Source organism: Staurois parvus, unplaced genomic scaffold (genome assembly GCF_062004578.1).
Source record: "Staurois parvus isolate SC_StPar_1 unplaced genomic scaffold, SC_StPar_1.0 ptg000361l, whole genome shotgun sequence".
Taxonomy (NCBI): Eukaryota; Metazoa; Chordata; class Amphibia; order Anura; family Ranidae; genus Staurois; species Staurois parvus.
The window spans coordinates 16,953,467-16,980,548 of record NW_028318157.1 but is presented as its reverse complement, the minus strand read 5'-3'; the positions used below and the strand labels follow the sequence as shown (position 1 = coordinate 16,980,548).

Sequence of the window (27,082 nt, the reverse complement as noted above, 5' to 3'; positions counted from 1 at the left end):
GGAATAGTGCCCCATCATTGGTGTCACTAATACCAATGATGGGGCACTATTCCTCCCACTGACACCAACGATGGGACACTATTCCTCCCACTGACACCAATGATGGGGCACTATTCCTCCCACTGACACCAACGATGGGGCACTATTCCTCCCCCCACTGACACCAACGATGAGGCACGATTCCTCCCCCAAATGACACCAACGATGGGGCACTATTCCTCCCCCACTGACACCAAGGATGGGGCACGATTCCTCCCCCCACTGACACCAACGATGGGGCACAACTCCTCCCCCCACTGACACCAAGGATGGGGCACTATTCCTCCCCCCACTGACACCAAGGATGGGGCACTATTCCTCCCCCCACTGACACCAAGGATGGGGCACTATTCCTCCCCCCACTGACACCAAGGATGGGGCACTATTCCTCCCCCCACTGACACCTATGATGGGGCACTATTCCCCCCACTGACACCTATGATGGGGCACTATTCCCCCCACTGACACCAATGATGGGGCACTATTCCCCCCACTGACACCTATGATGGGGCACTATTCCTCCCCCCACTGACACCAATGATGGGGCACTATTCCTCCTCCCACTGACACCAATGATGGGGCACTATTCCTCCCACTGACAGCAATGATGGGGCACTATTCCTCCCACTGATACCAATGATGAGGCACTATTCCTCCCACTGACACCTATGATGGGGCACTATTCCCCCCACTGACACCAATGATGGGGCACTATTCCTCCCCCCACTGACACCAATGATGGGGCACTATTCCTCCTCCCACTGACACCTATGATGGGGCACTATTCCTCCTCCCACTGACACCTATGATGGGGCACTATTCCTCCCACTGATACCGATGATGGGACACTATTCCTCCCACTGATACCAATGATGAGGCACTATTCCTCCCACTGACACCAATGATGGGGCACTATTCCTCCCAATGACACCAATGATGGGGCACTATTCCTCCTACTGCAAAATTACAGTTATGAAGTAGCAACGAAAATAATTTTATGGTTGGGGGTCACCACAACATGAGGAACTGTATTAAGGGGTCGCGGCGCTAGAAAGGTTGAGAACCACTGCTCTAGATAGAACAGATTACTTAAATTTTTTCGTGACTCATTTTTATTTATAAAGGTAGCCATAGCATATGTAGGTAAATGTTTTCAGTTCAATATCATATGTAGTTCAATGACGCTACCTAATTTGAGGCAGAAATTGAATGGTGGAGATTATAGTAAACAATCCATGTCACGGCTGTTTGTAACTATATTTTATTTTAAACTCAATTAACCACTTGCCGACCGCGCATAGCCGAATGACGGCTGCACCGCGGCCGGCTAGTTCTGGGTGGACGTCATATGACGTCCTCCCAGAACGCGCTCTCCTGCGCGCCCCAGGGGGCGCGCACCCGGCGATCTCCGTGATCGCTGTGTCCTACGGACACAGCTGATCACGAGATGTGGTGAAAGGCCGATCCCACCGGCCTTTTACCACGTGATCAGCGGTGTCCAATGACACGCTGATCACAGGAAAATGCAAGTGCCGGTTCTCGGCTGCACTTTCCTCACGCTGTCAGATCGTGAGGAAAGTACTGCCGAGAACCGGCAGTTGTCAGAGCGGGGATCGGCACCGATCATCAGGGCACTGATGATCAGTGCCCTGATGATCGGTGCCCAGCAGTGACCCCCGCAAGTTCCTCCCAGCAGTGCGCCCACTAGCCCCGCCCACCCATGCCCAGCAGTGCCCCCACCTGTGCCCAGCAGTGCCCCACCTGTGCCCAGCAGTGCCCCCACCTGTGCCACTCTGCAGTGCCACCTACCTGTGCCCAGAAGTGCCACCTACATGTGCCAGCAGTGCCACCCACCTGTGCCCACCCACCTGTGCCCACCAGTGCCACCCACCTGTGCCCACCAGTGCCACCTACCTGTGCCCACCCACCAGTGGTGCCCACCAGTGCCGCCCACCAGTGCAGCCCAGCAGTGCTGCCAGTCAGTGCCACCAGTCAGTGCCCAGGGGTTGTGCCAGTCAGTGCCGCCAGTCAGTGCCCAGAAGTGATGCCAGTCAGTGCCGTCTATCAGTACCCATAATCAGTGTCACCTATCAGTGCCGCCTATCAGTGCTGCATATCAGTGCCGCCTATCCGTGACCCCTAATTAGTGCTGTCTATCAGTGCCGCCTATCCGTGCCACCTCATTAGTACTGCCTATCAGTGCCCTTTAGTGCTGCCTATCAGTGCCCATCAGTGCCGCCTATCAGTGCCCATCAGTGCCGCCTCATCAACGCAAATCAGTGAAGAAGAAAAAATACCTGTTTGAAAAATTTTATAAAAGAAACAAATAAACTTTTTTTTTTTTTCAAATTTTTTGCACTTTTTTTAATTTATAGCGCAAAAAGTAAAGTGCCCAGTGGCGATTAAATACCACCAAAAGAAAGCTCTATTTGTGAGAAAAAAATGATCAAAATTTCATATGGGTACAATGTTGCATGACGGCGCAATTGTCAATCAAAGTGCGGCAGCGCTGAAAGCTGAAAATTGGCCTGGTAAGGAAGGGGGTATAAGTGCCTGGTAGGCAAGTGGTTAAAGAAATCCACTAAGATTTCTCTCCAGCACACAGACCAGAAATAATCTTCAGCAAGTCAGCTGCTTACATTTCTCTGAATCTTTAGAGAAAACCTCTACCAAACATAAAACCAGATGTTAGTTGTAGGTACTATATGCCTTTGTCTTCATTGTGTTTCACAGCCCCGAAATCTGAGTAAGGCCTCATGTACACGATACGTTTCTGAACGATGGAAACTGACTGCTGAAAAACGTAGGTTAAAAAACGCCCGTTTAGCTGCATTTGCATAGCGTGTTTATGACCGTTGGCGTTTAGAAGCGTTTTTTAAAGATAAGCACAGGAGAGCCTCCCAAATGCCCAGAATGCACTGAAAAGTGGTAAATTATTAACTATTTCAGACTGTTTCAGAGAAATACATACAGTAGAAGGAGACAGAGCAGTAGGTGTTGAGATAATTAGGTGTGAGTTGCTCATTAACATTTCTTTTGCTTCCAAGGGTGGGAAGGTGTCTGCTGGAGTGAGTCATTAAGGTCACCTGCCAGGGGTCTTTATGAGGAATTTGAAGTGTGAATGGGCATTAACATATCTTTTGTTTCCAAGAGTGGGAGAGGTCTGAAGTGTGAATTGGTCATTACAATGTGTGACAAGCTTGGTAGGAACATCCTGTATTAAGTGTTTTGCCCATCTGAGCACCTTGAAAACTCCTTGCATGCATTTTTCATGATGAAAAAAGGCTCTTGACAGCATTGGGAACTGGAAGAGCTAAAAAAAAAAATTCAAACACAAAGGCTTATAAACACGATTTGCCGCATTTAGCCGCGTTTAGCCACGTTTACAAGCGTTTTGCATTTGAAACGCTGATAAAATCGACGTCTGAACTCAAGTTTGTTGTGTTCAAAAAAACGACTGTAAACTCAACTGCCTGTAAATGACTGTAAACGAAGATGTGTACATGGACAAATAGCAAAACATTAGGGTGAGTTCACGGGCTGCTGAAAAAAATGCTGAACAGCTCCTAAACGTGAATTTAGCAGCTGCAGTGTACATGACTTTAAACTGCAAATTATGACTTCTGCAGAGGAAGCTGAGCTTTATGCCTTCTATACTTTTCTATTGGATAATAAGGCTGCCCATCACAGTGTTCTCCTTGTAGTGCCGACTACAGGAGGAAAAAGGTGGCAGGAAGGCTTGAGCTCCTCTTCTGATAAAGTCAGAACTTGCTTAACTCCTTCATGTCCACAACCTGGAAATTCATAAGTAGATTAATAAGTAGATCAATTCCTATAATGAAAATTGTACAAACACGCCACTTTTGCTTTAGTGGAAACACACCACATGCATGATCTGTCTTTACCTGGATAATAATAAACATACTGCACTATCAGCACTTTTTTGTTTGGGATCGTTTGATTGCGAGCCCCCCTTCCCCTCAGTGTGGATTCTTGTCCTGATTCTGCATCTGTTACTGAGAGTGACCCCCCTGGTGGTTGTACATGGTACCTGGTACCTGTTACCTGGAGAGTGATCCCCCTGCTGGATGGATGAGTGTTCCCGTTCCCTGGAGAATGATGACCATTTGATACCTGTCCTTCGGTTGGTTGGCCAGATGATCCTTGGATTTTCATCTTTCCATATCCAGAGGACCAGGAGTGGTTTAATTACTCAAAAGCGCATAACATTGCGCTATCTAGTTAGTGCAATGTACACTCATTTTCACATCACTGGAGTCACGATTTTCACCTCAATACAAAATCTGGGACTTATGTGCTTATTGTTATTATTAAAGTCACTACCTGCACAGGAAACGTCCGTAGACGTTCATCGCACTGTAATATAGCTTTAGCGCTCCACAGCGCATAATATATCTGTTTATTCAATATGTTTTCAGCGCTGTATATATTTATTAGATTCTATGAAGCTTTATGTCAGCTGCTTTTTTCCCTGCACTACCTATCGCTCGTATACCCATTTTTATTGTTCTATTAGAGCAAACCTGTTGTTGTTCAAACGGGCAAAGCAAAGGTTTGCTTTAATCAAGCATATTCTTTTCACTCCTTGCATTGTACTGTGATATGAAAAGGGCAAAAAGCTTTCCTAATGTGTGGTATGCCTGTACTCAGCAGAACTTCACAATTACATTTGGAGGTGAACATCTGGTGTTGTATAGTTTACATGAAAGAAAAGATTATTACAAAATATTACTTCCTTAATAAAAAACAATAGCATATAAAACATATGTACTCAAATCTGCTATAAAACTGAAGCCATATGGCCCCCCAGAAACATGTATTATAAATAGGGACAGACTAGAAAGGAGAGAAGGTATTTAGGACAAAACCAATATCTCTGAAACAAAAAAAAAACAATTGTGGTCTTGTAAGAGGGAAGAGCTATAGATCTGAAGTAGTTAAACGAACAGGAAATATGTATGGTAATAAATACGTAAATGCTGATTCAAATGATAGAGAATGCAATGAATGTGAAATGGTAGCTATTCAAAAACATTGCTAAAAATAAAACCATTTCGCTAAAGGTTGTTACTGTTTTTCATGATCAAATGTGAAGTTGGCATATCATCACTGCTATAGGTGGAAAATTCACATATTGGGTAGTACTGGTGTACAATAAGTTCACAGGACTAAATAATGCTCATATTATACACGCTGGGTACTAAGAATATTCCAAAAAAGCCTTTATAATATGAAAAACCTATAGAGCTGAGTTGGGAAAATATTTCCTTGCATAAGAACCTCTTTTAACATTACAGTGATTGTTAAACAAATGTAAAAAATATTTTTAGCCGAATGCTTATCGATCATACTTACTACAGTACATATACTGTAAAAATATCTTTATATGAATCTGGATCATTTTAAAAGAGGTTTTGCTTATCTTCAAGATTTTCACCAAAACCTATAAATCAAATTTCACACCTTCTTCTCTGTAGACATGTGGTCAATTCACTAAATCATACTGCATTTGGTATTTTTTAGCAGTGTATTATTTTCTATTCTGTACTTTTAGAAACTGTGTTTACAGGTCAAAAAATGGATTTACTCTATGGTTTAGCTAAGTTTGTATACTTTTTATCAGTATTTTGTAAGTCATTTGTTTTAATCCTTATGATAGCATCAGCTCCTGACTGGTAATAATTGTGAAGTTCTGTGAAATGAACAGAGAAAAAAATGGAGCAATTTAAGCTGGAAATAAAAAAATGCTTTACTTCATGCAGGATAAGAATACTAATATTTAAGAAGCCTTACCTGCAGGAGAAAAAAAACACACACAAAAAAAAATCCAAAACAGCCTAATAGGGAGTACAAGTTTTACGATATAGAATAAGATAAAAATCAGAGATGGGAGGTTTACAGATATATTAATATGATAAGCCGCTGGGCTTATATAAGAAACTGCAGCATAGCAGAAGCAAGACACCATTGCTATCTTTCATACACTCCTGGTGGGCTGAGCTAAGGGAAGCTCTCTAAAGATGAACTCCAGTCCAATGGAAGAGCAGCATATTGTTATAAAAAGAAGAGTTGCTGAAATCAATAAATGAAAGCAGTTAGAGTGGCTGTCTACTGTGCTTGCTGTGGGAAGCACCTGTTTAGCAAGCAATGCATGACACTCTGGAGAGTGCTATGTCCACCACTCCATCAAACTATCTTTATTTTAAATTGCTGATGCTGAGCTTTTTCTTCAAAGACAGACCTGATCAGCTATGACACACTTAGAAAGGCCACAATCAGAACCATTTTTTATTCCATCCACATAGATGAAGAAAAGGACCTTATAAATATTTTTTTTTTAACTGTGTGGTACCATCCCAGTAGGTGCTAGGATTAGATAGATAGGATTAGTTATGTTTTTGATTAATTGGTAAATTTAGTTGTCACTGAAGGCAGAGTGATTGTAATTATTGCTAGGTAAAAGTATAGTTATCTCACTGTACTGAGTGAGCTGTGATCGTGGAGTATGGTCTGCTCTGTGTGCCTGATGAAGGGGTCCTGCGAGACTCCAAAACGTTGCCTTGCTGTAACTATGTGATCGTTCATTAAAAGTTTTGGACCCATATTGGTGATCCTCAGTGTGCTGGTGACAATTCCCCCCCTCAGGTGCTGCTAGTCTGCCTAGCTTGCCTCTGTATCCAGGAGACTGCAGAAGCTTCTGGATTATAGGTGTGAAGCTAGGCAGAAGGCAGTGAATATGGATACAGCATACACCTATGTGAGGAGCTCCAAGGCATGCTGGGTAACTGTATAAATTCAGTGAGCACACAGGGCTCTGGGTCTTTCTTAGCTTGGACTGCCCATGCCTGGGAGAGGGCACGGTGCAGTTGCTGTTGTAGACCTCAGGTGGGCTACCTGAGGGCCTGAATTGCTGAGACCCGGGTTCTGCTATGCTGTCTCCTGAAGATCTGACCTGGTGTCCAGTTGCTTTTGGCCCTTGTGAGTACAGACATCCCTAATTATCCTAATGATCTGTGTGCTGTTTAACTCCCTCTGGTGCTAGGAAGTCAGCTGCAGGTCTAGCAAAGGGGACACTGGCTGGTGTTCCAAAGTGCTTTGTCCATTTGCCCACTACTACTTAAAGGAACACTGCTCTGGGCTCTAAAGAAGTTACTGCTGTTACTGCTACTACTTGTTTGCTACTGCCTAAAGCTGAAGTCCACAGTTTGATTCAAGCACGGACTCGAATATAACTTATTCTGAAGATTGGACAAAGTCTTCAGTGTACATAGTTCCTATTCTGGAGTATCCCACTCATCTCCCTCATCCCTATCCCATACTCTTCAAAAATAAAAACAACAAAACCCTAGACTGATATAATAGTGGCATATTAAAAGGGAATTTTAGATTTTTTTTTGCTTTTTTTTATGTATGAAAAACAGCAACTTCCTATAACATTGTATGTTAATGTTTTAAAATACTTGTATGTATTGTTCGTAATTATATAATGTATGTGTATAGAGGAAGCCACATTTGCTTATGGCATGCTTTGTTTCCGGCTTAGTTATGTTGTATAATAGTTATGCCTTGCTGATCCTCATAGTTTCATGCAAGTTTACCGGACAGAGTGGGGTTTATTTACTAAAGCTGGAGAGTCCAAAATCAGACTCCCTTCTGCATAGAAACCAATCAGCTTCTAACCTCAGCTTGTGCAATGAAGCTTTGGCAATGAAACCTGGAAGCTGATTGGTTTCTATGCAGAAGGGAGTCTGATTTTGGACTCTCCAGCTTTAGTAAATAAACCCCAGTCGGTCTCCCTTGCAATAGCAGACTTTTTTGCAATCTCTAATGACCTGAAACACTCGAAATGTACCTGGTAGCCAGAGATCATATGATATTTGCCTAGGATTTAGGTCAAATGAAGAAACTCAGGAGAATTATTTTTGATCACAACAGAAAAGTAGTTTTTAAAAATTTCATAACAGTTCCATTTTAAGTACTCTGCAAAGAATAAAACACAAATCTTCTGCATGATGAATCAGGGGATACAGCCAGCCTGATTCCACTTTTCATCCTGGCACCCATATTGTGTAGCTGGCTGTCCTCCTACCTATATTACTGTCTAAATGCTGGTAGGATTATCCTAAGAATAGTTGGAGAAAAAGCAAGTCAGTTGCCACAGATAAGCATTTAGCATCCAGATCTTCTGCCTCTGACATCAATGTCCTACTCTATGCAATCCTCATGCTAATCCTCTGTACAACTCCAACCCACACACTGTCCGTCCATGTAACCAACCCTTACACTAAACCTCCCTGTAACTCCATTCCTTACACTAGCCATCCCTTTAATCCCAACCCTCACAGAAATCCTCCCTAATGCACCAAACCCCAAACTAATCTTCCCTGTAACTCCAATCCACAAACTAAACCCCCTGTAACCCCAACCCTTATACTAACTCTCCCTATAACCCCAGTCCTCATACTAATCCTCCCTATAAACCAAACCCTTACCAAAACCCTCCCTAATGTAACCCCCCTCCCCCCCACTTTGCAGAATGAGAGGGAACAGCACATATTTTTATGATAAGAGACAGCACTTGACCCAGGAGCAGAGGTAAGAAGGCTATTAAGTCTAGTTGCTTAAACTGTCCATACAACCTAAAAGGGACAGTATATCGGGGCTTGACAAATGTGCTTTGAATCTAGGAGCCAGCTAAAAAAATTAGGAGCCATTTTTTTTGCATAGCGTGGGTTGTCAGTGCCCTTAGAAAGGCAACTTTTGAGCGACAAGCTTCACGACAATCATGGCAAAACCATGTTTTAGGTGGCATTGAAAATAATGGCACCTGAACCTGTGCTTTGTGCTCACATGGAATCTGCCACGATTCCAAAATTCCCAGGTGTGAATGGAGCCACCCTAGTTCACACATATGCGATTCTGGATGTATTTTTAAACTCACTAGTTCGCATGACAGGCTAGATATTGTGTGTTCCTATTGAGTTGGTTCACAGATGCAATACACCTGCATTGTGTTTTGGGTGTCATTAAGAAAAGGGTCCTGTGCGAGTTTGTAGCGGTGCATTCCAGACTCACAGGTAATAGAGTAGAGTGGCATGCGGAGATAAGTGTTCACATAGGTTTGCTTTTGATAGGAGTTTTTGCACTGAAGTCGGTGGGAGGCAATTTTGCATTGAAGTCAATGGGAGGAGTTTTTGGCATTGAAGCCAATGGGATGTAATTTTGCATTGAAGTCAACAGGATGCGATTTTGCATTGAAGTCAATGGGAGGCGATTTTGCATTGAAGTCAAAGGGAGGTGTTTTTGCATTGAAGCCAATGGGTGGCATTTTTGCATTGAAGTCCTTGGGAGGTGTATTTGCATTGAAGTCATTGGAAGGCGATTTTGCATTGAAGTCAATGGGAAGAGTTTTTGGCATTGAAGCCAATGGGGCGTGATTTTTCATTGAAGTCAATAGGATGTGATTTTGCATTGAAGTCAATGGGAGGCGATTTTGTATTGAAGTCAATAGGAGATAGTGTGTGACCCAGGTGCCAGGACACAATTTCTAGTCGCCATGGTGACTCTGGAGCCCTGCAGTATATAATATTCATTATATATTTATTCCTTTATAGATATGTATTGAAATACTCCACATTGTTGTACTTTTTGCTGCAATCCCTTTGATACCAATAAAAAATGACTCCAAAACTACTTTGAACCATACAGTAGTAATGAAAACATAGCTTTAGTTAACGATCTTACCATTTTCCCTCAGCATCTTCCTGCAATAGTTGGATGACATCCCCATTTCTCACCAGTACATCATCAGATCCCCTCTTCTTGCAGTCAGCCAGTGCTTTGTATCTACCAGGTGACTGTAAAACCACATAAGAAACCATTACTGGATAATGCAGCAAAAACAGTCTTGAGAAACCAGCGCTTGCATAATAAATGAATCAGTTGTCTTTGGTTGGCTGAAGTTAAAGCAGAACTCCAGTTTGGATTTGGCTGCAGAGGGGATCCTGACTTCTTTTTTTTCCTATGTATTACATGTTCTGCATGCAGGACACTCTTGTGTACTCTCTCCTGGCAAATAACAGCCAGTGGTCTTTACTACAGTCTAGAATAGCACAATGGTCAAACCCACAGCAGCTTGAACCTCACAGACCTCTGGGAGAACAGAACTAGATTGGTCACATGACTACTGTATTACATTCCTAAATAAAGGTTATTTAGCTATAAATGTAAGATAAATAAATAGTGTATGTTGTCCAGGAGTAGATAAAGGGATCATGATAACTTTGATGCTTGTAGTTCTGCTTTTAGTGAATCTAGAATTCCCCCAGATTGTCCTTATTCATATATCCAACATCGGGGACAATGATATTCACATATCTTTGTCTGATAGCAACATTCATATATTTAGTATGGAATGGGACAAAAGATAAAATGGTTTTCAAGCAAAACATGCATATAATTCAAATGCTGAATGTCTTTTTGGTCCCTTACTTGTTAATTAAACCCATCAGAGTCCCAAATGAGAAACTATTTAACACTGTTAATTTAGAGCAGCAGCTAGGCTGGTGGCATTCTTCACATTTGTAAAAGCAATTTACTAACCAACTGCACTGTGTCCTCCTCTTCTGTGTCAGAACAAGCACATGAGCTGGACCAGCCTTCAAGTCCTTCACAGATCTCTAAAGACTGGGACATTCCACTCCAACCTGTAGTTTTACAGATGTTTGAAATGTTTTAAGCATTGTGCATTCACAAAAAAAAGTCATATTTACTAAAGACTGATGCATTTGATAACATGTAAACAGGATGGCTTGGAATAAATGAAGCAGTAGGCTATTGCCATAGCAGTTGTAATTACAATATAGAGATAACATTGTTGTGGGGATACTTTGTGGGAAACTCAAATAACAAAATCATAACACACATTTAAAGTATGCATTTATTTTCTAGTTGCCTGTTATGCATATCAATTAATGGACCAGCTGCATCATCCTTATGGGCTAGCCCTGTACATAGAACCAGGTGATATCCATAACTATCTACTGCTATCTATTTGGATAATAACTGTTACAATTGGTGGCGTACTACCCATTAGGGTTACCACTTCATCCCTCTAAAATCCAATTGCACAGGCTCTCTTGCAAGTTAAATGTAGGTACAATACCTGTGAAGATATTTACTACTTTACTAAGCCACGGAACCTGTATAATTTATATGTGTGCTATTTTAAAGGAATAAGGCAGCAACCCAATCACCCAAGTTTGGCACTATATATGATCATGGCGATACCTGGTTATATGCCTCTATAATCAATAAGGACATTAGTGATGCAGTGATGTCAAATCTCCACAGAGGAGCCAGCAAAATGTTGTTTCTATGTAATTTTCAGTGAGAAAGTCACAGGCACAGACAGAATGAGGCTGAACAGCTCTGAGTGCTTATTATAGCAGTCAGAAAAATAATCTTCATAAAAAATACATGTGGTTTTACATATAGGAATAGAAAAACAACACCAAATCTCAAATGTTTTTCTCCAAGGCTCTGTTTCCATTACTTTTTACAACTCAAAACTTAAAGGCTATTAGAATATATTACCAAAGGTACAAAAAATATATGAATTAGTGCTTGCTTATGTGTTTTAAACATGTAGGCTTTCAATGGGGATAAGCAAAGAAACAGTATGGTTCAAGCCAGAGATGGGCAGGGACACATTATGGTTCCCACTAGAGACAGGCAAAGACGTGATATGCTTTTCATAGAGAATGAGCAGAGAGAAGAGACAGTATGGTTTCCACTGGAGTTGGGCAGAGATACTGTATAGTTTCCATTGGCAATGGACAGAGTCATTGTATGGATTTCACTGTAGACAAAGTATGGTTTTTACTGAGGATAAGCAAAGACATTATATTGTTCCCACTGGAGATAGGCAGATACACAGTATGGTTTCAACTGGGCATAGAGAGAGACACAGTATGGTTCCATTTGGGAATGAGCAGAGACACAGTATGGTTTTCACTGGGAATGGGCAGAGGTATAGTTTGGTTGCAGCTGGGGATAGGTAGAGACACGGTATGGTTTCTAATGAACATGGGTAGAGGCAGTGTATGGTTCCCACTGGGAAGTAGAAGAGACACAGTATGGTTCCCACTAAAAAGGGTCAGAGACACAGCATGGTTCTCTCTGGGAATGGGCACAGCCACAGTATGGTTCTCACTGGGAATGGACACAGACACAGTATAGTTACCACTGGGAATGATGGAGACACAGTCAGGTTACCACTGGGGATAATGACAGACACAGTATGGTTCCCAGTGGGAATGGGCACAGACATAGTATGGATCTCACTGGGAATGGGCAGAGGCAAAATATGGTTTCCACTGGGGATGACCAACGACATAGTAGAGTTTCTAATAGGAATGGGCAGAGAGACAATATGGTTCCCACTAGGAATGGAAAGAGACATAGTATTTGCCACTGAAGATAGAGTATGTTTCCTAATGAATATGGACTGTGACACAGTATGGTTCCCATTAAGGACTGGCAGAAACAAAGTATGTTTCCCACTCCAAATGGGCAGAGACACAGTATGGTTGCTACTGGAAATGAGCAAAGACACTTTATTGTTCCCATTGGCAATGAGCAGAAAGATAGTATGGTTCCCACTAGGTTAAAATGGTCTTCATGCAGGATAGGCACAGCCAACTAATATTTTGGGTGTATGGTTTGAAGAATAGCTAGTTTGCATATTAGCATCTTTTCAGCTTCAAAAAGTACGGCAAAAATGTTACTGACCTATGGTCAGAAATCTAAAGCACTCTGCCATTAAATAAAGAATTATTTTATTGGATCAAACGGGTATAACATATGACTGTTACTAAACAGTAAATTACAGTTCATATATTGTAGTATAAGATACCAGCATGTCCACTATACTCTTCATTACAGGAAAATCAAAATTAAGGTTTTGAGTGGCAGTGACACATACCTTTGTGTGGTTTATGCTGAGGTGAGATATTTAAGCTCTCCAGTGTAACAGGACTGTTATTCTCAGAGTCATTTTCCTCAGAGCTTACTGACACCCTCTGTAATTTTCTTAAAAGAAAAAAAAAAGATAAATACAGTTTAAAACAGACTTGACAGAGGGCTATACAAATATACTACCCAGGATTGTAATTCCTCCCTGGAACAACCCTTGAGAAAATGCAATAAATAGTTGATATGCCTTCAACTTTGCTTCAATATACAATTTCAGATGTGGGGCTTTGTCTCTGTATCAGAAATGTATCAAGACAGACCAGAAAGATTTACAAAGGTTAATTTAATATAAAAAAAATGGTGGATCAATGTGCCTATAGATGACTATCAATATTCCTAATAATTTACACACAATTGACCTACAGCAGTACCAGGTAATGAGCTAATATAACCCTCTGCATGTTACAGAGGAAATCCATTACAATTATTCACATAAAGGAACCAAGAATGGAATTTGAAATTAACAACATAAATGGATATTGATGGATATCTTGCCAATGGATATTGACAAGATTCAAATTATGACTAGAAAACCTTTAGATTACACTTTACCAGAACTGTACAAGGTGGTCATCATAGTAGATATAATTCAGATCTCCTCTTTGATCACAGGACACTTATTTCACAGGGACATGGGTTGCAGCATTGTGACAAAACACCACAACTATAAAGAGCTAAGTCTGCAAAGCTTTGCCCCAACTTCACTAACATTCTGGTGGTACTACAATGCCATCATTCACCTTTGATTAAAAAAGCATTTTGCAGCATCAATAGAAATCACAGCACCCACAGCAACCAAAACCTGCAGCCCATTCTAACTGAGAAATAGCTAGTTTCTTATAGAGAACCTGCATGAACAGCTGGCACCAGGTAGAGCCAAGGTTACTATACAGTGCCAGAGGCAGCCATTGCCTGATTCCCAGATACAGTGCTAGTTACAGGTCAGGCAGGTTAGTGTGCATGATGCTGCAAAGGTATCCTTTGACCTGGAACTAGCACTATGTCCTGAACTCAGGCCCTGGCAATATCCTGTGCTGGATGGGAGTGGTGGGTGTGATAGATAGCAGCTGCCTGACAGGTTCCCTTTAAGGCTAAAACATGTTTATCTGAAGCCCATGCACTTTTCATGCTTTTGCTAAAGTATGTGCATTGTAAGGCCTTGATCACGAGTCCTTTTTATCAATCATTTACTATGTGCCTCCATCACACTAAACTTTATTTCCCTCTTCTGCAACATCTGAAGATATCAAGCTGGCCAGAAAAGAAAATTGTAATAAATACCTGTGCAGCTTACTTGTAAAACAGGACTATACATGGAAATATTAAAACAGTTTCACCCCCTTCTCCGCTACAGCCAGATCACAAAGCGGCCAAAGATTGGGTGTGCTCCCAGTCCTGTCCTGGGATAAAAGCCATGAGCAGCTATGGGCAAGGCCAACCAAAGAATATTTTTTATAATGTATGTCCATATACATATGCTTCAGGCTTTGGCCTCAGCTAACTCTATATTGGTAATGATTTAAGTGATGCAGAACTTTAAGAACAAGCATGACTGGTGTTCTTTTCCATGTAGCAATCAGACATGGAAAAAATAAAATGAAACTCCCCCCCCCCCCCCCCCCACGTGGAAAAGGCCTTAGTGCAGATACTTTTGTGGCCTGCTGCAAACCATGCTACATTTTGTGCTTAAGAGAGGAAAGCCTGCCAAAGAAAAAAGCAGTGATTTAAATAGCTGGTAGATGACCCTAAGCTTGCTGTAAGCAGCAAACGCAATAACGTACCCCTCACTGATTTGTGGTGACAGCACAACCTGGTCTGAGAACGAGTTCTGTTTCTGTTTCTCTACTGCAACAGAGACATGACATGAATGTGTATCATCACATACCATAGGTCAGGTCCAATACTGGCTGTCTCTCTGTATATACTCATAACATCTCATTACCTTTCATAAGTTCCCCTTGCTTGGTCAGTATCTTCCTGATTTCATTCAACCATGCTGCCTTCTGTTCTGCAGTCTGAGCCTGAGGCACAGAAAAAGAAAAAAGATTTTAAGGGTTACATAGGTAAAAAGAGCAACAGCCATGGGCAAAATATAGCATACATTGGAAACACATCAAATTGGAAGAAACATTTGATAATGAAAAGCTTGAAGCACCACTCCAACCAGAGGGTGTAATGTTTCCCTACCATTGTCCAGGAAATGGGAGCAGGCATCCATTCACTATTTCCTTTAGATTGTAAGCTCCACGAGCAGGGCCCTCCTATTCCTTCTGTACTGAAATGTATTGTAATTATACTGTCTCCCTTATATTGGTAAGCTCTGCCCAAACTGTTGGCGCTATATAAATCCTGTATAATAATAATATGAATATTCCAGGAGTGCTTGAATGTAAAGTGTAAAACGCAGCTCAAAACCAAACCCAATGCTCATAGAATATGTTAGTTTGTGTGGCCTCAGCCAGTGTCGTTCTGACCGCTGACGCATTTCGGCCCAACCACGATCACAGAGCTCCGATGGGTGGAGCGGCACTGGCTGAGGCCACATAATCTAACATATTCTATGAGTGGGTTTGGTTTTGAGTGGTGTCTTACACCTTATATTCAAGCACTCCTTGAATTTTGATTGGTTGATATTTGCTACTGCACACTGCTCTTTACTCAATAAGCCTGGAATAAGATACAAGGGTTGTCAATATTACCCTTCTTAGCTGACTGGCTGCTGTGCTGACCCTCCATATTGTATTCCAATCATTTTTTCAATGTATATATGCATTGTAGAGGCCAAAAATAAATATAAAAAATGCACATATACATGCCAATGGATTTCCAATGAACTAAGGGATTTTCTAAAAAGACAGCACAGCAAAAGTTGCTATTAGACATTCTGTTTATGATTGAAACCTCAGCATAAGGAAAACAAACAATTACATGTAAACAGGAGACTGGAGCTCTCACTGCTGCCTAGAAATACAAAATAATCATATTTCATATTTACATGAATAAAATAATAGTAATATGTTTTTACCATAATAAATAAAATAATACATTAATTTTACAATACAGTTAAAGTTCATGTAAAGGCAGGCATAACATTAGATCCTTTATCAGGTTTGTGTTGTCATCTAAGTCTCTGTTGGGATTTGTCTTCTTTATCTGTACTGACTATTGTCACAGACACAAAGGTGTAAGAAAATCCCAGCACAAGATGTAAAGGAAAATCTCCCACTGAAGACCCCTTTTCTGATAAAAATTGTCTAAGGGGGGAATTGCTCTCACTTTGGCAAGATTTCCTCTAATTTCCTCTTGTGTCTCTGGGAAAGGATGTAAAGAGAAAACACCCAAACATACCTATACCCCGACAAGGGTTTTAATGCCTCTACACTCTATCCAAAGCTAAAAAAAACTTTTGCCTAATCATACTTTTTAACAAAATTGATTTGATCCATTCCAAACAGAAAAGGTATGTGCAAATATTTTGCATTTTTTTCAGTAATCCCTTTTTTTCTGATCCATCACAGGGCTTTAAAATATGTAAAATGTGTCTTTTTTTGAAGGAACTAACTAATTCTCTGTTCGTGACTGGGGTGCTGCAAGGGTGTATTCTGCTTAAAGATCCTAGTGCTAAACAACATCTCTCCTATCCATCTCATAAAGGTGGGAGGCATGAAAGAGTGCCCATGGCTGGTTAAATGCTGGATTCAGTGATCTTAGTAAGTGCTGAAATGGTGTGTGGCCAGCAATAAAGTTCAGAAGTACAGAAAATAGAAATTATTAAAAAACGTGGTATTGCTCCTGGGATTCTTTTCGCCTTTCTAAACCGCTTAATTTCAAGTAACTGCCATTGATGCTTGGCAAATTCAGTGGGTTTTTTTTAAGTTTGTGACAGCTAGTGGGGGAAGAAATTCCCGCCTTGCTTTCATAACAAGGGTGCGGAGGCGGAGGTTATCCATTCACAATGTTCTGTGAATGGGAAGACTACAAGGCCCAATAGCCTTTGCGGCTGTCGGCTTGTAGTTTTCAATGAACTGCCATGGCCTTGTGGTAGTTCATTGATTCTTCCTGTCAGTAGAAAAATGTCTGCCCATATGATGTACAGGCAAGCAGCCTATACTGGCAGTCTGCAGGAGACCTGCATGGCACTAGTGATTTACTGATCGCTGGTGCATTGCTTTCCAGATTCTTAAAACAAACAATAGTAAATGCACGTTTTTTTACCTGCAAAAAAGTGTGCATTTATTATTTGTTGTTAAAAGGTGATCTTATACTCTAAGATTTGTGTTATCTGATAGCTGTGCATGCTAGCTCTCAGAAAACAATCACCACACACTGTTTAGCATGGATGGGGGGATGGATATATTTCTAGCTTCCTTTTCTGTCTGATCACCTGGAGAGGGAGTGAGAGGAATACCTTCTCCATTTGGACATAGAGAGCAGTAAAATCCTGATGGAATCTAATCTTTCCCCACACTATTGTGAACAAAATAAAATGCTGCAATTGGGCTTTAAAGTTGTTTTTTCTCACTTTTGGAACCCCTGTGGTGTGCCTCCTTTAGAAGACAAACTCATAGAAAACTACTGAAATTCCTTTGCCCTAGAACACAGGTGTCAAACACAAGGCCCGAGGGCCGAATGCAGATAGAGGCCTTTTCTTGTAACCCTTAGACCTCCCCTGTAGACCCCTCTTGTCTCCACCTTGTCTCAGCAGTCAGCAGCAGGGAGTTTGACAGAACTCCTCCACCAAATCCTGCACTTCTCCATGCACCAGCAAGAGGCTCATCTCTGCAACCCCCCACCCTTGGTCTCAGCAGTTGGCAGCAGAGAGGAGGACAGAACTCCTCCTACAGATCCTGCACTTCTCTCTGCAGCACTCCCCAGGTCTAGGCATTCAGCAGACTCCAGCCCTATGGTCCTCCTCCAGACCCTGTACCTTCTGCTTCCCAGCTCCTCCTCCAACTTCTTCCCGGTAGCAGCAGGTAAGGGGGGTGTATTGTGATGTAAAGGAGGGTGGGGCGTTCGGGACATCTAGTCTTACAAGTACAACTGGCCCTTTGAGGGCAACCATAAAGTTGATGCAGCCCGCCATGAAATTGAGTTTGACACCCTTGCCCTAGAAAGATATTTCATCAAAGTCAGACATGGGTGAGAGGAGAAGAGCTCTCACTTTGAACAAAAGGGACCTCCCAGTCAATATGCAGTAATACAGTGAAGGTTTTTTTCTATAAAAACAAACCTGTACAACATAAACCTCTTCTCGTCCACTGTACCAAATTTCAAACTTGCGATTATCCCCCTTCACATTTTCTGTGATGCCAACCGCATTCATCTAGCAGAGGACAACAGAAAAGGATTTATTATACCATGACAGTCTTTGTCATTTGACAACCCAGACAACGTCAAGCATATATTTAACATACCTTTAGAAAGTGCTTGAAGCTGTAAGACGGAGTTTTATCATGTCCATCGCCATGTTCCTCCCTCCTTTTACAGAACACTAACGCCCTTTCATAAAGGAACAGATGTCTCTGCATTGGTTTAAAACGAGCAAGTTCCTTCATTTTTGTGGATCCTTTTTTATGGGCGATCCACACACTGAAGGAACCCTGCATAAGTATTCGGCCCAGATCGTTTATGTCTCCCTGCAAGGAGCAAACATTTTAGGTAGAATATGTAACTCTTTTAATATGCTAAAATGCAGTAGACCATGAGGTTGCCAAAAGACACAATAAAGCTCAATCTGGCATATTTTATTTATTTGTATTTTTTATTAATTACAGGTTCAGGTCAGGCTGGGAGATGATCACTCGTCTATGGCAGTCAGTGGCCTTGGTGTTGTATTAAATGCTTAGGTTTTCAGGTAGTACATCTGAGACTAGGCCAGCATCAGAATAGTCTGAATAGAACTAAACATGCTAAATATGATTATACATTTTTAAAGAATCGGCATTTGGTGGATGTATCTTTTTTGGTGTCCATAAGAACCTTTAGTTGCACATTTAGCACATCTCTGTATCTGGTACAGCATTGCTCAAGTATGTTGGTGACAAGAAAAAGGGCATTTTCAGCAGCTGAATTACTTCAAAATAATAGAAAACTAATGAATTGTGGTTTTGTTTCTTTTTGTCAATATGTGTTTAATAAGGTAGAGATAATAACACTGTAATACTTACGTTATATCCTGTAATTGCAATCTGGTGCATGGAATCATTTACAGATTTTAATAAATCCAGCATAGACACTAATGCTTCTTGTAATTCCTGGACTCCATCTGAATTAATGCTATACTTCAATAATTCCTGTTAAAACAAGCTCATGTTAGGTATCCCTAATACTGCTTTCGTTTATTGAATAATTATAAGATGTTATAAAAAAAATTATAATTTTATAGTTTTAGGTTGCTATGAAGCAAAGACCAGATAAATGGCCTCTTATAACGAGACAAAAATAGAACATCTAGGAAAGGTGAAAGAATTACTAGAAAATGAAAAACAAGCTACAGTATAGGCTTTTCAAAAATGTTTAATAATAATTTATTTATGCTTACTAAAGTTATTATTCCACTAGGAAATAATTTAGTGAAGATAAATTAAAGTAAACCTGGTCCAGTCTAAAACCTTTCTAAGCTGAAAATGCTAACATGAGCAGCACATGCTAGTCTCTACATCCTATTGCCCTGAGGAGACGGAGAAAGGATTCTGAGTAATTTTATTACTGTCTGGAGTGAGTAGCTGTGAATCAGAGGATTGTACAGCGGGGTATAAATATCCCCACAACAAGGACAGCAGTTCATCCATAGTGGGGCATTGTGGGTGTTTTCCAGCTCCGTTTCTCCCCCCCCCCCCAGTGGGGTGATAACCAGAACAACTCTCTGCTGGGACACTGACTGTAATTATACAACTCGTATATCCCAGCTGGCTACCTATATCAATACACATTCCATTTTTTACCAGTATCAGCACTTTTCCAGAGGGACTTCTTTGGGGACATTGTCTATCTTTTCTTAGGATAGGGGGACCATGGAAATATAGGGAGGAGTGTGTGGTGGTGGCCCTGGGTGCCTTGGAGTGGGGTGGGGGCCCTTCCGGGGGGTGGTAAGTGTGTGGGGTTCGGGCTGGGGGAGGGGGGTTTTGGTTGAGGGTGGAGGGATGGAGGGGTGGACTGGACTTGGGGGCATGCATTGATATGTTTGATATGCTAATAACATATTTTTTTTATGTCCAAAAGAAATACTGCTGTTGTCAGCCTATGAGGTGCAATATCCTTTTTTGGTGTTTTTTTGTTTATTGTATATGGTTTTTCAATGCACTTTCCTGATGAATTCTTAGGCACAGGTAAGTACTATTCCTAGGACAAGGCATTTGCCGGGGGGTTTATATATAATAAATCCCACCACTGTCAAACTCTGAAATGCCAGAGGCTCTACCGTCCAAGTTCTGCATTTTAACACGTGAATGATGGGTGATGTAGCTTAGAGAAATAGGTCCAGCTGGTTCCAATCCTAAAAAATCAAGAGCTTATATACAGCCTGAGCTTATGATCCAAGTGGCTCTTGAAAAACACAAGTAGGAATCTAAAAACTAACACAGGTACTTGATGGGGCCAGCAGGCCAGTAGTATTTTTACCTTTTATGTCATCTTAGGTCAGGCCAGGTCACCCTAAAGGATTAGTTCACCTTTTCATAAAAAAGTGAAAATGTGAACTCACACCCTACACCCTGTCAGTGCCCAGAAAGCCAATGTAGTGCTCCAGGGATCTGAATATCTGCTCTTCTGCTCTTTCTCACTGTAGGGCTTCCAGGACAGATCAGAGCCATTCTGATTGGTCATCTCTGGTATATGACTGCTTTGACCGATTGGAATCACTCTTAGTAGTCCCAGGAGCCCTACAAACAGAAGGGGAAGAAGTGAGGGGATTTTAAATCCAAAGACCACTGCTCTAGCTAGTTGGGCACTTACAGTTTATCAACCACAGAGGTAAGTACAGCAGGTGGAGAGGATTTGGGGTGTTAGTTCACCTTTTCACTTTCTCTGAAAAAGTGAACTTACACTTTAAAAAGCAAAAACAAAAGTCCACTGTCCACAGTAATTCTACTAGTAGATTTTTCCCCCAGTGACATCTTTGAATCTTCTCTTGTATACCATCTGTCTTGCCTTGAATAGAATTTAAGTTCACTGTCTTTTCAGAAGCCATAGCTCACTCTTTCTCCCACTTTTGGCTGAACCCTGAGTAAGGTTTTCCTGGACCCAGCCTGCAATTGGACATTGAAATGAGAAGCAGGAGCAGTGATGAATTCATCTCTCACTCTGCTTTTTCTTCCCATCAGCATGATTCTTGTCAGCACATGAACTAACTGCCTCCTTGTGCTGCTTCTTCCTCTTAAACTCTAGCCCTGCTGTACAGGGACTGCAAAGGCTGATACCAGGTCAAATTCAAGAACTTGCACTGCTTGTATTTAAAAATATATCTAATAATACATTAATGATTACAGAACTGCATAAAGGTGGTATTAAACCTTACGCCAATCAAAATCACCTGGTGTAATTCTTGTCTGCTCTCTCTTTCATCTGCTATCTATATGAGTCACTTCTGACAGTTAATCTTGACACTAGGCAAACCATGGAGAAGACACCTCCACCCCCCCCCTCCCAGCACACAACAGGTGAATAACAGCCTCAGTTGTGCGTGTTTCCCTATGAGACTGTACAAGGGGGGGCATTCCCTTCATTCAGGTCTCAGATTACATTTAGCCATCTTCTCTGAGCTATGCAGTGTGAGTCATAAAATCCCCGCCCCCTGCCTTCTGGAAACTAAGAAATAGCATTTCATGTGTGAACTTTGAACGGCTGTAGAGAAGAGATGTGTAAAGATAAAAAGGTACAACTTATTTAGAAGGTTTTGTTTCATCTTTGTGTTTTTTTCTTATTTTTGCCTCCAAATGTAGCCTAACTACTGGATGCAACATAGGCCTTTCTAGGGTTCTATTATATAGCTAGGTGACAGAAGTTGTGTATACTGATGACCTAACAGTGTCGCATTTTCCATGTAGTTTGCCTTGTGAAAGTACATTTATGTAATTTAATTTTCATTCTCACTTATTAAATAAAAAACAAATAAAAAAACTACTGTCAGTCTCCACTACTTGCTACTAAAGCTGCCACTGTTATTCACAATTATATATTAAACACTTTTACGTCACCTTCCAATAAACTTAACAGGTTTAGCGAGAGAGTAGTTGTGGATGTAGATTGCAGAACTTTAGGCACCTGACGTCATTGAGGGAAATAACTGCCAAACTAGTTAAACCAGGTTTACTCAATGATATCCATGAGCATTAAAACCACAAATATCCCCCTAGCTACAAGCAGCCATAGTATGGTAAACATATTGTATGTATAAAATCCCAGTACAATCCCATGTCATTACCTTAAGTAACAGCTGGTATTTGGTTAGGCGTTGTATTGGCTTAAGTAGATATGAATCTAAAGCAAGTTTGTGCTCCAATTTTCTCTGACATTCCTGTAAAAGCAACATGCCAAGATTTGAACATTTTAATGGATTGAACAAGGATTTTTATATAGGTTTTTATAACATGGGTATAAAGATTTAAAATTTTTACATGTGATGTGCTGACCTTGATCATTACCTGTAACCATGGACTTTTGCTCAAATCTCTGATGAATGGAGGTTACTGTAGGCCACATCACAGGTTAGCGCAAGTCTGAACATCAATGACAAAATGCTTACAGAGCCCGGATGTGGCCTGCAGTTACCTCTACTCATCATAGAAATGAACAGAGGTGTGCTGACAGATGCTACCAATGAATTTTCAGTCCTCTGATGTGTGAATTCCAGCAAACATGTCATGTGCTTTTCAGTAACCTTGGTTAATAACAGAGATGAGGGAAGGTGCAATTGCAGCCCCAAACTCAATACAGCTCAGCATTAAGATCTGAGATCTTCAGTCCTGTGTAAGAACACCCTAATCACATCTTCATGGCCATCATTCTGCAATGCATTTATCCCTTTATGAAAAGAATTTTTACGGTAAAATACCAATATAAGACATTGTTTTAACTGTTAGGGCTGGTTTATCATACCTAAACATAATAAAAAGAAATATGTAGAGTTGCTATATTATACAGTACATAACAACTGATCAAAAATACAAATACAGAAGATGTCGATGACCATTGTGTACACAGAAAACAGGATCTCCATATAAAAATGTCCATATCAACACATTTTAACATTCTATGATTCTACATTATTTTCTTACTTTTCACAACTACACACAGCATCTGTTTTGGATTTTTACCATCTGTCAACCAGGAAACATTCTGGTGAAAATATACTGTTATATTGTATGATGCCAGCAATATGTAAAACATGCAGAATCATGTAAAAGATGCAAGCTATTAATCTATTTAAACACTTTAGTAGGCATTACATATTTTTGCTTGCTGTATGTGTCAGGAATAAGAAGATCTCAGGGAATTAATTGTTTAGGCTTGTCATCACAATTACAACTATTGCCTAAACTTTTTTTGCTTTATGTTGGAAGAAAAGAGGTTAATTATTTTTTTTATTGCTGTCTGTGCTCTGTTGGGGAGATTTCCCTTTACAACCTGTACAGAAAAGGAGATGCAATCTCTCCAAATTGAGAGGAGACACCTCAATTTTCAATGTAACAAGTGTCCCCAATTGTAGAATTCAGCGGGCTTCAAGTCCCAGTAACACTTTGGATTTCTCATCTTTCCAACCTGGGATCAGTATTTACTAAACCAAACCAAACAGAGATGGGAAATCTTCCCAGAAGAGACACAGACAACAGTAAAAAACTGATTTACTGACTAACTTCCCTTCTCTATCCAAAACCTAACAGAACAAAAACATTTTGAATTCAGATACACCTTAAAGCTGAATTTTGGGGAAATGTAAAATCTACCCTTGCCATTTTGGCTCCCCCCACTACAAAAGATTAAATGCTATTTTGTCTAGGACAGTGGTCTCCAAACGTTCCCCAAGGGGCTGGATGCTGCCCTTTTTCAGCCCTTAGGGCACTATTCTTCCCACTGATATTAGACAATATTTCGCCCACTGACACCAACGATAGGGCACTATTCCTTCTAATACCCAAGATGGGACACTATTTTCCCCACTGACACCAACAATGTGGCAGCATTTCTCCCCCTAATACCAAAGATAGGACACAGTTCCTCCTACTGATGCCAAGACAAATTCTACTCCAACTGGCCACAGTCTGCTCCCCCCAAAAGTCAGAAGGACAGTAAAATAGCCATTTTATTAGAACGTATGGAGACCCCTGCTTTAGAAGAACAATAAAAAGAAGTTTTCATTTCCTTATCCCTTGCTCCTGTTGACTCCTCCTTTCCATGCAGCCAGTCCCCTGAAGCAGCCTCTTTATGGCACTCTTTCTGTCAGTCATACACTGACATTATCATATACAAGACCAGCAGTCCTGCATTGTAAGTGATGACACCGAGGTTCTGCCTACAACCTGGAGCTTCAGAGAAAAGAAGAAAGCGCAGGCTGCCCAGGAAGCAAGGGATAAAGTAGGCTAGCAGCTTTTTCATGTTTCCCTAAGACCCCGGTCACACTGTATGAAAATTGGCATGCAATTTGCATGCCATGCGACTTGCAAATTACATGCCAAATTGCAGCCTATTATCCGCAATTAGAGCAGTCATATCGGTGCGGTTCTGACTTGGTCGGAGCCGCACCGATTTCTAAAGTAGTACATGCACTACTTTTGGTGCGATTTGCATAGACATCTGTATCAGATGTCTTGCAAATCGCACCTGAAATCGGTATGTCATCCGACATTGAAATTGAGCGACTTCACTGTAAGTTGCACGATTTCAAAGTAGGGTTTGATGTGACCGGGGTGTAAATAAGCATTTAGCTCTTGCTGTGCACAATGCTCTTCTGCAATAGTAGTGTTTACATTTCTCTGGAGTTCAACTTTACATGTAGTTCTAAATTAAATCCCCATCCTAACCACTGTTATCAATCTCAACATAAATAACTTAGAATGCCTGTCCTGTAAACAGGGACACTCAGCTTTACCCCTATATCAGTTTTATGTATCTGGATACATGACAGGCCTTCCCGGGAGTTCAACTGAGTGTTTGGTGTAGGACAGGTAGTAAATAGGAATTTTTAAAATCATTTTTACTGTAAAAAGGCAGGGTGGTCAGGATGGCAGATAATTAATTTATTGCAACTATTGGATTTTAGCGCCACGTTTTCCCACAGAGTGCCTATGTAGCATATAAAAACAAGAAACACACTAGTACTTGCCTGTCATTTTCAAATGAATTTTGCGTGAATGTGACAAACGATGTTTGGCACTGACCATTATTCATGTGAATGCAGTACTTATATAAGAATTCATGACATCCATTACAAGGTTAGCGACCTCAAAATTATTTCATACTTAAAATAAAAGGAGGTTTTAGGAGATTTGAGCAGTGAATATTTTTGCATAAATTTCTAAACCTGGGCAGAAGATATTTCCCTAATTTGAAAATAAAAATATTATTGCAGGTTCTGTATCGTTTCCTTCATTTCATATAAAGGTATATGAATTCTTTTAAACAGCAACTGTCTATAGCTGATTAACTTAAATCTTTCCTGGGAAAAACATGCTGCCATTGCTAACTGCACATTCTCATTCATAGACCGTGTTCCAAATTATTATGCAAATGATATTTTTCTCATTTACCTAAATAATTGATGTAAATAACAGTCAGCATAATTCTCATGTTATCAACTATTAAGAGTACAATTCAAATTTTATCGAACAAACCTCCTAATGATAACAGTATTTTTTTTAAACTTAAAAAACTTGCAATGCACTGTTCCAAATTATTACGCACAGTAAGCTTCAAAACACTTTATAGGTTGTAAAGAACTGAATTGTCATTTGTTGTGTTTGCAGAATATGTACTGAAATCAAAAGCTATTTCAATCAAACTTTTAACATCATGTTAACCTTTTAAACATTTTAACAGGTCACGTTACATTTTAACATAGGACCCCTTATTTGATAGCAGCTTCACGAGTCTTGTATCCATTGAACTTGTGAGTTTTTGGACAGTTTCTTCTTGAATTTGTTTGCAAGATGTCAGAATAGCCTCCCAGAGCTGCTGTTTGGATGTAAACTGCCTCCCACCCTCATAGATCTTTTGCTTGAGGATGCTCCAAAGGTTCTCAATAGGATTGAGGTCAGGGCAGGATGGAGGCCACACCATGACTTTCTCTCCTTTTATCCCCATAACAGCCATTGATGCAGAGGTATTCTTTGCAGCATGAGATGGTGCATTGTCATGCATGAAGATGAGTTTATTACGGAAAGCATAGTTCTTCCTTCTGTACCAGGGAAGAAAGTGGTCAGTCATAAACTCCACATACTTGCATAGGTCATCTTTACATCTTTGGGGACCCTAAAGGGGCCGACCAGCTCTGTTCCCATGATTCCAGCCCAAAACATGACTCCACCACCACATTGCTAACGTCGCAGCCTTGTTGGAACAGGGTGGCCGTCCACCAACCATCCACTACTCTATCCATCTGGACCATCCAGGGTTGCACGGCACTCATCAGTGAACAGGACTGTTTGAAAATTAGTCTTCATGTATTTTTCTGCCCAATGCAGCCGTTTCTGCTTGTGAGCATTGGTTATTGGTGCCCGAATAGAAGGCTTATACACAGTTGCAAGACTCTGGAGGACTCTACACCTTGATGTCCGTGGGACTCCAGAGGCACCAGCAGCTTCAAATATCTGTTTGCTGCTATGTAATGGTATTTTAGCAGCTGCTCTCTTGATCCGATGCATGGATCTGGCAGAAATCTTCCTCAATGTGCCTTTATCTGCACCAACCCGTCTGTGCTCTGAGTCAGCCACAAATCTCTTAATAGTGCGATGATCACGCTTGCGTTTTCGTGAAATATCTAATGTTTTCATAC

General features: G+C 40.9%; 1 protein-coding gene across 4 annotated transcripts in view; it reads right to left on the bottom strand.

Annotated features, from left to right (window-relative positions):
• The window catches only part of MCF2 (MCF.2 cell line derived transforming sequence), a 176,730-nt gene that overhangs the window by 18,007 nt on the left and 131,641 nt on the right, over window positions 1-27,082 (bottom strand). For 2 of the 4 annotated variants that reach the window (XM_089684969.1, XM_089684971.1), the window contains 9 exons: window positions 22,517-22,609; window positions 19,263-19,388; window positions 18,510-18,731; window positions 18,326-18,418; window positions 15,038-15,116; window positions 14,877-14,940; window positions 13,046-13,152; window positions 10,663-10,766; window positions 9,805-9,917 (listed from right to left, as the gene is read on the bottom strand). In XM_089684969.1, coding sequence (XP_089541095.1) covers window positions 9,805-9,917; window positions 10,663-10,766; window positions 13,046-13,152; window positions 14,877-14,940; window positions 15,038-15,116; window positions 18,326-18,418; window positions 18,510-18,731; window positions 19,263-19,388; window positions 22,517-22,609 — 1,001 coding nt within the window. Of the gene's footprint in view, window positions 1-9,804; window positions 9,918-10,662; window positions 10,767-13,045; window positions 13,153-14,876; window positions 14,941-15,037; window positions 15,117-18,325; window positions 18,419-18,509; window positions 18,732-19,262; window positions 19,389-22,516; window positions 22,610-27,082 lie in introns of those variants that run through there. The other 2 variants (XM_089684970.1, XR_016313873.1) reach the window with 2 other exon arrangements.